An 11,505-nucleotide genomic window follows, 5' to 3' on the forward strand; every position below is an offset into this window, starting at 1 on the left:
ATTGCAATTCTTGAGACTATGTCTTATTTTTCAAATAAGTATCATAGAAGTGTCATAGAACTGAAAGAACACAAGTGGCCTTCCTAATACTTGTGCCCAGAAAATTAAAATGTCCTTTGTCCCTCAGCAATCATTTAAGTGCTAGTTGAAATGAACTTAGCATTTGTAGAGTTCACAGGTAGTGGGGCATGTTTCACTATAGATTTCAGAAGGGAAGTATCACAAATGTGCTGAGCCCTCCCTAACTGCTCAAACTGTGTTCCTGCAGCTTGCAGTGAAGCACCAGGGCAGCAGCACTCTGAGCTGGCTGTGCTGGCAGGGCTGGCCCCCCTCTGGGGCTAATCTCTCCATAAGGAGTTCTGCCTGGACACTTCTACCCAATTTTGGGGCTCTGGCCACTCCATTTGAACTAAAAACATGCTGATAGAGCTGCTGTATTTTTGCTTCAGTCTTCAGCTCACCTGTGGCACCACTACGAGCACAGGGAAGCCTACCAGAAGCTCCTGGAGGACATCGCGGTGCTGCGGCGTTTGGCTGCCAGGCTCTCGAGCCGCGCCGAGATGGTCGGAGCCGTTCGCCAGGTGAGGGCACCCGGTGTTTAACTCTATCCTGGATCCACAGGTGCACTCTTTGCCAGCCTGGGCTAGAGGTTGTGTTCACCCTCTGAGTTTGATTTGCCAATTGAGAGATTAAAATGTCTGTTGAAGTGTCAGGTGACACACCCCTGCAGCCTGGAAATAGAACTCCAATGGAAGAAGAGTGCCCATTAAGCTATTTAACATCTGTACAACAGAAGCATGTACTTTATTCAGAGCTACAGATGCATCACAAGAAACTAATTTCAAATCAGTGCAGCAGATAGTAAAAGTATTAAGAAAAAAAAAAAAAGAAAACTTTACTGGGTCAAAAAACTCATCTAATTCAGTCACTTGCCTTTGGCAATCGCTCAGTCAATTACAAAGAGTATGAGAACAGAGTGAGTATAAAAAAGAACACATCAACACCCTCCCAGATTTAATAATGTTCCATCTGCCCTCTAAAGTAACCAGAGTGATGCCAGTGACTAAGACCTTTGAGGGTTTGAAAACAAATGTGGTTTACCACATAAGTAATCAGATAGACACACAGGCAGGGTGTTTGAATATATGACGAAATAAAGTATTATATTCTGTGAAATGCATATGAATTGGCATTTTCTTTTAACTATCTTAGGAATTTTCAGTCATGGAGCCACCAATATTTCCTTAAGAACAACAGCTCCAGATTTAGCCCTGACATGGAGCATGCATACGGAGGCAAATGATTTGTTGGAGATGTGCAGAGATTACTTGGATATTTCCTTCTTTTCTTCCTTAGGAGAAGCGTATGTCAAAGGCAACAGAAGTAATGATGCAGTATGTGGAAAATCTGAAAAGGACCTATGAAAAGGATCATGCTGAACTAATGGAGTTCAAGAAACTTGCCAATCAGAATTCTAGCAGAACCTATGGTGCATCTGGTAAAGAAAAATAAAAATTTAAGGATTTGTCTTGCCTCTAATTCAGAGAGGTGTTGGTGCTATTAATGATTTAAAACAAAATATTGTGAAACCTGTTCATGAAGTTTGCATCTACAGGAGTAGATTTTCAAAAGTTACAGAAATAAGATGTTTCATATGAGCCTTACTTAATGCTGTAGTACAGTAATTTGAAATCACTATCACTTACCAAATTCTGATGAGGTCCAATCATATTTTCTTGTGGCCTCTTGCAAATCCATGTACTCTGCACAATTTTAATGCAACAACCTTTAGGTAGATGGAGGCAGATGAAGTCAAAATTTCATTATTAAAAACACTTTTTTCTTTTTACAACCTCATCTTTCCTTTGCTGGAAACTGAAATATGAGGATTTTCCTTTGTGAGAACTTGTATATGGAGGCCAATAGTGGGATTTTTGCCTGATTCAGTGAAAATAGTACTGATTTGGCTGTCTGCAATTATTTCAAATTTCTTGTGCACGTGTAATTGAGAAGACAGCTGTATGACAATACTGTATGACAATAAATATGTGGTCACTTACAGACCCTGTGTAAATATACTGTATCTGAGTTTGAAATATAAGCAAGGGCTTTATTAATATTATTTAGAGATACTCACATAGTCTGACTGTTCTTGATCTTTCTTCCTGTGCAGAAGATGGGGTTCCTCGTTCATCTAGATCCATGTCTCTCACTGTTGGAAAGGTATTGCTGCAATGTAAAGAAAACTAACATTTTATGAAGTGAAATTTCTTTGTCTATATACTCAGTCTTTGTCTATTCTCAGTTCTTTAGGCTGTGCTCAAACAGTGCTGTTAAAGTCTCAATATCATTTCTGCAATTTATTGCATGTGCTTTACAATTTTGGATACATGACTTAGTATGGCTTTGTGCAATACAGGTAGTGACTGATGTGAAACTCTAGTGGTTTGTTTCTGCAAAGCTTCCAAGTGTTGGAGATAACTCTGTCACAAAGCTTGCTAAAACAACCAGTGATTTGGGAGGCATGAGTCCCAGTGTGACCATTATAAAATTTGGTGACCAGGTGCATTATACTCACACTACTGTTTATTTGCATGTTTTTATTTGAGTGGGTTGTCGTCTTTAGGCTTAGTTTATTCCTGCCACCTCTGAGTGTTGGGTGTAAAGAATTACAGCACAGAGCATGCAGAGGGATGGGATTTTAAAATGAGAACCCCATAGGTTGAAGCAGAGGTCTCAAAAAAAGACTATATTTAACAGGGACAAGTCCAAATAATAAGGAGGAGGAGAAAAAGAATCCAAACACTAGAATGGACTGCCTACCATAGCTGCAGACTTCCCAGAGTAGTTTTTCAGGAGTACATTAAATAAAACTGTCATTAATTAACAGGTATGGTTGGTTTTGTCTAGAACCAGAATCAATGAGTGACTCTTAAGTATTCATTAAAGCTTCATTCACTCCTTTCCTGTAAAGTTGTCTAAAGAGCAGAATCTTAGAAGTGTTTGGATATGCACTAAAACAAAGCTGTTAGATGCTATAAGTGTTTTGATGTTTTTACTTAGCTGGGAGCATAGATTTTATGTAGATTTTATAGGATGAAGCATTTGGCTACTTAACAAATGACAGCAAAAATTTACATAATCTGTACTTGAGCTAGAATATATTGTTACAATTTGCATGTGTTTGTCATAAGAAAGAATTTTTATAGTCTTTGGGAAATATAAGCAGTGTTGCATGTTGCTATCTAACATATAATTAATATGTTTACATGTAATTAATGTATCATAGTGGGTACAGTATATAGGGACATAGCAAGATAAAAGTTTCATGTGTGGCTTCATTATTTCCAGTCACTGTGACACTGGCACTTTCCCCAGTATCATTATGCATCTGCTTTCATCAAAGAGAAAGGCCTATGATAAGAGCTGACGATATTAACTCAGAACATTTCTGTTGTGTCATTTACACTGGGTTTTCAGTATGGAGGGAAAAGAGCAGCATCTCTGTGTCACGCCTCATTTCACATTAAGCACTTGCCTTACCAGGCAGTACAGGATGACTTTCTGGGAAAAACCATGACCTTTTATTTTACTTTTGCTCCCAACTCTCATTTTCCCAAAGGAGATGCTGACCTACATCTTTGCCCCACAAATTAACCCACAGAATTGTTCTTCATTCTGTCTTTTTGTGTGGTAGAAAAAATAATTGTTGTTTTTCCCAGAATATGCCTCGAAGGAGAGTCAGTGTTGCAGTTGTTCCTAAATTTAACTCCTTGAACATTCCTGGTCCATCACCAACAGCTTCACCTATACCTTCAATGCCATCCCTGGTAAGTAAAACCCACATTTTAAAGTTATCAGTTTTTGTCTAAACTATTTTTGCATTGGGGCAAGCCATAGTTACTGTAGAATGAAAGCTTTTTTAATGATTTTACTTGTTTTGACTCCATCCTGAAGGGGATGGACAGAAGTAAGTCCTATTGTGTAAGGGGATATTGCAATCTACCTCCATGAATGATCCCTTTGGGAAGAGCTGAATAGGGCAGGCTGCTGATCCACAGGCACTGGACATTGGTGAGGCAATTTGCCTTTTAATCTGAAGTAACACACCGGAAAGAAATAATGAAAATAGCTGTACACTGTAGAAATTTCAACGAGAAACCACAGAACACAGCTGGACCGCTGTTCTTCATTGCCCAAAGTCCACTGAACAGAAATAAATGTAATTAATGTACAGAAATGTACGTGGTAGCAATTTCTGTGATGATCTGGGATCCCTGGAGCCATCAGCCTCTATGCTGAATATTTTTTTGTTAAACTTTAATAAATAAGGCAAAACTCTAATCTGAACATAATAAATCCATACAAATGCTTTGGAGAAAAACTGCAAGACATACTCACTGTTCAGAGATGAGCTAACAATAAAGTTATGGAGTTTTCTGTTAAAAATATAGGGTTATTTAAATGAGGGTTTTGCTGAGAAGCTAAATCTATTTGTCTGTTTTACTTGTAAGAAAAGCATCTGTTTGTGCAATTTATTTATTATGTACTCAGAGTAAATTGCTTCAGGAACCAGGTGTGTTTGTTTGTCGTGATTTATTACTATGAATTATTTTTGTTTAAAATTTCCCATTGAAAACTCAGCTAATAAATGCATGCTCTTAGGATAATAGGAGAGAAGCAAGAGAATAATTTTACTGTTAAGTGATCAATATATGAAGGAGAACATTTTCTGGGGAAAAATAAACAGAGTAGAAGGAAATGTCAGAGAAAATTCTTAGTGTGCAACTCCATTGTTTACTCTGGTTAATTAGAGCAATGTGGAAGCATCACATTAGAGATACTGTGCTTATGAATATGGGAAGGAAACCTAAGCAGAACACTGCCTTTGTTATTTTATTGAACACTCATTTGAAATTAATGAATTTTAATTGGTATTTAATTATTTAGTCATGAATGTTAACTAATTAATGAATGTAACTTTTATTGCTGTGTTTTACTTACAGTCTGAATCACCCAGTAATGGAAGGAGCAACCTAACATCTACTCCTGCTCTGCCAGCACTTCTAGAAAAGTGAGTTTTGTCTAGGTCATCTCAGTAACTATTAAATGATAATACTAACTGGTAATTTAAAGAATCATGGTGTAGTAGTGATATTGCTGCTACTTGTTAGAATGTTTTAAACATGCAAATTAAAAGCTTTCAACGTGAATTTCATGTATTTTAGATTAGTGCTGAGGCAGGACAAAATTCATCTCTATGTCTTACCTTGTGCTTCACTAAGAAGTATGCATCAACTGAGAAAACAAAAATGGGAAACTACAGCACTGGCTGCTGCTATTCAAAAAAACTGTGCAAGATCTAGACCGTCCTTTGAAATTGTGCAGAAATTCTGTGAGAAAATACAACAGCCAAGAAAAACCTTATCAATATTTCACACCTAGGAAAACAAATCATGTTACCAAGTAACAGAGGCAGAACTTGAAATTCAAGTTTGAGCCTAAGGTTGTGTGCATGGGCCAGCTGGTCTAGTAGTGTAGAATTAGCCCAACCAGCACAGTTTTGTATGTTTAAGCACTTCAAGCTTATACTCATGGTTTGTTTAAAGTCCAAGTGAAAATGATGTTTATTATTAATATGACTTGAGAGAAAATCCATTGCCCACAGATTGTGTCAATCAGGTTGAACTATTTTAGTGCCAGGAAACAAGGCCTGTGAAAAGGGTGAGATTCCAGAAGGTGAAATGGGATCCATTGTTGAGCTTATTAAACCTTGACTTTGATAGATCTGCTATGTCTCAATCACTTAAACTCTCTGTCCCAGATAAAATAAATGACAGGAGAGCACTGCAGGAAGACTGCAATATAAATCAGTTTATCTTCAGGCTAAATGCTCCAAACTTTTACTTGAGAAAAATTCTAGAAAGTCAGCACAGGAGAATACTTAAAAAGCAAATAAAATCAATATTTTGTTGAATTAGTATTTGACATTACTTCTGTTATGTTCCTCTTATGTGGCAGGTTACAATTTCTTAGATGAGCTTTAGAAAGTTGAGGGAAATGTTTTCAGGAGTAGCAAATAAATGTCATGGATGAGCCAGGTAAGAAAGGCTCTTTTCTTCTTTTTTAAAGAAGAATAAAAATGATCGTTTTCTTACCTTAGAAACATAATAATTACTGTTCTTAAATCACAACATCCTGAAACTAATATTTTTTCTTGGTGTTCCATTTGTTTCTTTTGAAAGACATTTCATTTCTCTGATGAACTTTAAGAAAGACAAGTCATGACTCACAAAATTGCAGCAGACTCAAAATACAACACGTTTCCCTGATGTTATTTTCTGTCTGCTTCTTTTGTCTTGGCAGTGGGAAGTCAAATGGAGAACCTGACTGTGAAACCTCAACTTCTGTGCTGACACAGAGTGGGTTGGAAGAGATCAGTCCTGAAACTAAAGCCAAGATAGAAGAGGAAGCATATAACAAGGGGTGGGAATATTTTTTGTGAACTAAATCTTTAAATATGTGCTACCAGATAAGCACATGTGTTTTGAAAATTTAATTTTAAATACAGTAGTTATGTTGGTCTCAAAAAATACTTCATAGAACATGTTTTGGGGCAATTAAAAACTTTGGGATCTGTTTTTGAATGTCAAGCAAAGAATTTTGCATTATGTGAAAAGTGAGACAAATTTTGATCCCCTCCTGCAGAACCCAGCATGCCATCTGACTTTAGCATTGAATTGCATTTATTCTCCAGGAAAAAAGAAGTATCTAGAGGATATTCAAAGTGATGGAGAGCTATAGAGAAATGTTTACTGGTTCCTTTACAATAGACAGAAATTGTTCTCCGTGGAGAACCTCTTTTTTTTGTTCAAAATGATAAATTTGGTATCAGCTCTAATATAATCCTCTGTTCAAGAAGGGTGGCTGTCTGTGTGCCTTACTCATGGTCTTCAGCTAATTTTTACTCTTGTTCAAGTGCTGCAATACTTCTACTTGTGTTTTATTACCTATAGCAAAACATAAAGCTAATTTTTCATTAAATAAGATCATGCTTATACATCCTACACTGAGAAAGTAATTTTTTATCTGATAAAGATATCAGGAAGCCTTGAAGAAGACCAAAGAACTTCAGGAACTGAAGGAAGAAGATGAAGAGACACCCAAAGAAAGTCATGAGGAACATGAAGAAAGTGAAAATGAAGATGAGATAAAAAATCTGAAAAGCAGGTGAGACAGTGGTGTAATATGTCCGTAGAAGAGAGGCCACTTTTTTCTACTTGTGGTACCCAGGCAAGTGTTTTATCCTATCCTTTTGCTATGTTTTTCTCCTGGGGAAGCATATTGAAATAACAGTATTTTCACAGAAAGTAATATTCTAGCACAAGATAGTTGCAAACCACAAAATTTTTGATTTTGATATTTCAGTTAAAGCTGTATGTTGAAGTGAAGATGCTTCATCTTGCTGGGGTTTGGTTCTGATTTGAGGTAAAGGAATGGTCCATAAAAGTTCCTTAGATGCCAAAATGTATCCCTCTGTGAATATGGACTGCCTTTATAAGGGCTGTAATTCAGGAGCACGAGCTGGTGCCGTGTGTCACTCCTGTCACTGGAGTGAAACTGCATCCATCTGCACCCAGTGCTCTCTGTCTGTACATTACAGGGGCATTGAATGCTGGCCAAAGCCAGTAATATGTCCAACCCCAGGTTAAGGCAGGGATCCTTACCTAACCCAGAAGAATTCATTTCCATTCCATAACCATTATAGCTATAAACATCTGTTGATCTGAGATTTCAGCAGCCTTCAGAGAGCAACCCTCTCATTAGTCATGACACTCTTGGAATGAAATGTTTCACATATTCCAACATTTAATTTAGTTGATCAAGGTATGAACAGTGCAGAATTTTGCATGTTACCAAGCTCTGAGATTTGCCAGCTGACAGGTGGGAGAAATAGGAGTCAAGTTTACAATCTTCAGCTGTCTCACAAGTGTTACTCATATGAAATAGTTGGAGTTGGAATATCTGAGTGTACAGCTCTCCATAAAAGAACTTTACAGTTTGATTTTTCTTTGACAAGGTGTTTGTATAAGGAAAAAAGATGGTGCACCACCTATGGCACCTTCCAAATTGAAAAGCTTAAGATAAAAAAAAAAAATTGATTAATATATAATGGTTTTCTTTTCATTTTACAGCAGACTTGAAGTCATCGTTAATTATTTATATATCCTGTACCCCAAACTGTGCAAACACTGGAATGTGGTGTGGCTTGTGGTGGCTGCAATAGTCATTTTTGCTGTGGTGTTGGGAATCTACCATTCCTACAACTCCTGTGATGAAAAGTCAGAGGCACCTGAAGGGAAGGCCAGCTGCTCTGCGGCCCAGCAGTATTCCTGGTGGAACTCAGGATTCCGACAGCAGCAACGCACGGAATAACAGAGGGACAGCCACGCCCTTATGGTCCCTGAGCAAGTTTGTGTAGTAGAGCACCGTGTTTAAAGGTAGTGCTTAGTCATCCCTGTGGCTGTTCCACTGATCCCTTAGGCAAGTGAGTTACTCTACACTACCAGGTTTGGGATCCATGGTGAGCATTCCTTGCTAAGATGCCAATCTGATCAATAATCCTGTCTGTCCTCTTATTGTAAAGGACTCGTAGAAATAAAGTAGTGTTGAATCATGGTAAGGTTGTGGCAGTAATCATCAACCTGCAAGACATTTAAAAGAATGATTTGCACAGGACGTTGATGTTTTGAAGGCCATCATAAAACCCACATTTGCAGTTAATGCTTTACTTTGCATTTCCTGAATTTATTGTTGATTGTTGAAGCACTAATTGCGTTTAAGTCCTTTGGGTTTTAAGAGGCTAATTAATTTCCTTATTCATGACTATTGGGTAGAAATAGAAGCACTTCCATGGAAGAATATAATTATATTCTAAGACCAAATGCCTTGCTGCTAAAGTAATTTTATAAGAGGAATTATCTATATGATTATTTAAATGGAATGCTAAGTACATGCATAAATGTGTTTTATGATATGTTTTAAGAATGGGGCCACCACTTTTTTTTAAATGGGGTACTCAACAGAACCTAAAATGGGGTCTAGGTGGCACAGCTGATATCATCCAATAAGTCTGGAAACTTCTGCTATATAAAAGTTTCCAAAAATGAATGTATGCCACTCAAAGTACTGGTTACAGCCAAAAGTGGTAGCTGCCTGGAAGGGTCCATGTGCTACCCAAGCCCAAAACACAGCAGTCTTGGACATGGGAAGCAATCTTCAATTCTTGATTGAAAAAGAAAACAAAAGCTCTTCAAACCTCTGTATAGAGGTGAGCACATCAAGAGGACTCTGCCTTCCTGCTAACACTGGAATAAGCATTCTTTGAGATCTGCAGCAGGAACAGAGCTCTGAGAGCAGCCAGAACCCAGCCAGTGCCAGCATGAATCAGGCCATGGTAGCAGTGAGGCCTTAGGAGAGCTCACTGTGTGTTTTCAGTAGTTCATTTTCAGAATCTGATGCCAAGACCAAAACTGATCTGATACACTTCCAAAGCTGAACTCATCTTTTGCCCAGATTTTTTGCCAGTTCTGCCTATTTGGGAGTTGTGAGTTCTTACACAAGAATGTGAGAGCCTGAAATTTTTGGACAAGCAATTTGAAAATGATGAAGCCATTACCTGTACAAAACCCAGCACCTAGGGCTGAGACCAAAATGTGTGTCAGTGGAGGTGTGCCATTTGTACCTGCTGAGCACCACTTCTGAAGGAAGGTGAACCATGTTTGTTTTTCCATAGCTATGGCCACAATGGCAAATCCAGTGTTGCACTTGACTGCACTCCTGTCCTGCATCCTCCTGGCATTTTCTGGTTGAGAAATGGGTCTGTTTTCCATCAGAAGGATAAGAGTGTTATGAAGTACTGTAATTTCAGTTCTGATACAGTCAATATTGTCCTGTCTTCTTTTGGTGGAAGCACTGAACTTTAAGCTAACTGTCAAAGAAAATAGGTTTCTAACTCAGTCAAAAATTTAGTTCACATACCTGGCACTAATAACAAATATCCTGCTGGTGAATTTTTGTTGGCCATGTTTTTCTTAGAAGATATTTATATGGGGGAAGAAAAAAAAATTTTAAAAAAAAGCAGACCATACCACATTTTTTGGGGGGTGGGGAAGGGAGACTATTAGCAATTAGAAGGGTTTTTTTTTTTTTATTTTAAAGTATATATATTGAGGAATAGTGTGCTTAAGGAAGTTCAAAAAGGATAACGGGGAAGTGTGATTTGGTCTAAAATTGCAATTGGTAAAGAATAAGGAGAAGGTTTCTTGCAAATTACTTGGAACGTGGTTCAGTTGGAATTTCTGACTGTGAAGAACTACTGTGACCTTTCATGTACTTTCAGTATTTGAGGAAAATTGTCAGTTGTTTCTTGAATACTTTAGTAAAATCAATTTCTTTAACTTAATATTCTTTACAAATAACATTGGTAACATAATAAGGCAATAAAATTGAAAGTAAATTCTCTTAAATATTCAGATTTTTCTATGCCAAAAATAATGGCACATATTTATGTGATTGTGGAAATGTTGGGCTGCACTGAAGAAAAATAATTAACAGTGCCTGTAATTGAGTTAATTTGTTTTTATTTATGTCTGCACTGTTGTGAGTCCAACAACTTTCTTTGAAATACACATGGAAAGTTATTGATATCAACAGGGCTCTCTAATTGATTAGTGTTAAGCACGTGAAAAGTTCTTTTTGCTCAGTGGGTGAATGAGGTCTCCATCCTGTCTTAAAATTCAGCACACTGGCTTTTTGTGGAATTAGTGCAAATTAACAATTCCCATAAGTAGTTGTACTGATTTGAGCTGAACTACTTGCATGTCTGAGGTAAGTATAATTTAGCCACAAATGAACTGAAAGAGGCAAGAGATTTTAATGAGAATGCAAAAATGAAGATAAAGTTTACTTAAAAAACAAAAAGTTCTTTTTATAACTACTTTGAGCAAACTGTCCACTAAAAATAACAAACCACAATGACTAACAGCACACTAAATAGCTATGCTTATATTTTTCAGTTAATTAATTAAAACACCTTTTGTTTAATAGGAAACTAGATTAAGCTCAAAACCTATTCTAACTATAATTTTATCTGTTGGATATTAGTTTGCTTTATCTGGAAAAAAAAAAAGCCGAACAACCTCTTCTGTGTTCAAAGATCACATCAGATAACAAGAAACAGACCTATTGTTTATGCTGTTAGCACTGAAATAGTTTCCTGAGGTGCAATATTTATTTTTCTGCTTTAACAAGACACATTTATGGTTTCTTCTGCACAGCACAAATGTTTCTAGCAAAAGGAATTTCAAAAGGGCACTATTTTTGTGTATCATATTTAAATTTGTAATATTGTAAGATTTTGCACAAGTGTGCTGGTATTGTACTGTATAGTATCACATACTTGAGTTTTGAAATAAAATTATGGTTTCAAAGTCCTCAGTGTTT

The 11,505-nt window shown here is 37.0% G+C and overlaps 1 protein-coding gene across 6 annotated transcripts in view; it reads left to right on the forward strand.

Annotated features, from left to right (window-relative positions):
* Positions 1–11,495, forward strand: part of IRAG1 (inositol 1,4,5-triphosphate receptor associated 1) — a 61,739-nt gene extending 50,244 nt beyond the window's left edge. For 5 of the 6 annotated variants that reach the window (XM_059848828.1, XM_059848826.1, XM_059848831.1 and 2 more), the window contains 8 exons: positions 450–581; positions 1,357–1,498; positions 2,174–2,223; positions 3,723–3,830; positions 5,007–5,074; positions 6,367–6,486; positions 7,099–7,230; positions 8,196–11,495. In XM_059848828.1, coding sequence (XP_059704811.1) covers positions 450–581; positions 1,357–1,498; positions 2,174–2,223; positions 3,723–3,830; positions 5,007–5,074; positions 6,367–6,486; positions 7,099–7,230; positions 8,196–8,436 — 993 coding nt within the window. In that variant the 3' untranslated portion in view covers positions 8,437–11,495. The remainder of the gene's footprint in view (positions 1–449; positions 582–1,356; positions 1,499–2,173; positions 2,224–3,722; positions 3,831–5,006; positions 5,075–6,366; positions 6,487–7,098; positions 7,231–8,195) is intronic. The other variant, XM_059848832.1, reaches the window with a different exon arrangement.
* Positions 11,496–11,505: the final 10 nt, after the last annotated feature.

This window comes from Haemorhous mexicanus, chromosome 6 (assembly GCF_027477595.1).
Source record: "Haemorhous mexicanus isolate bHaeMex1 chromosome 6, bHaeMex1.pri, whole genome shotgun sequence".
Classification (NCBI taxonomy): Eukaryota; Metazoa; Chordata; class Aves; order Passeriformes; family Fringillidae; genus Haemorhous; species Haemorhous mexicanus.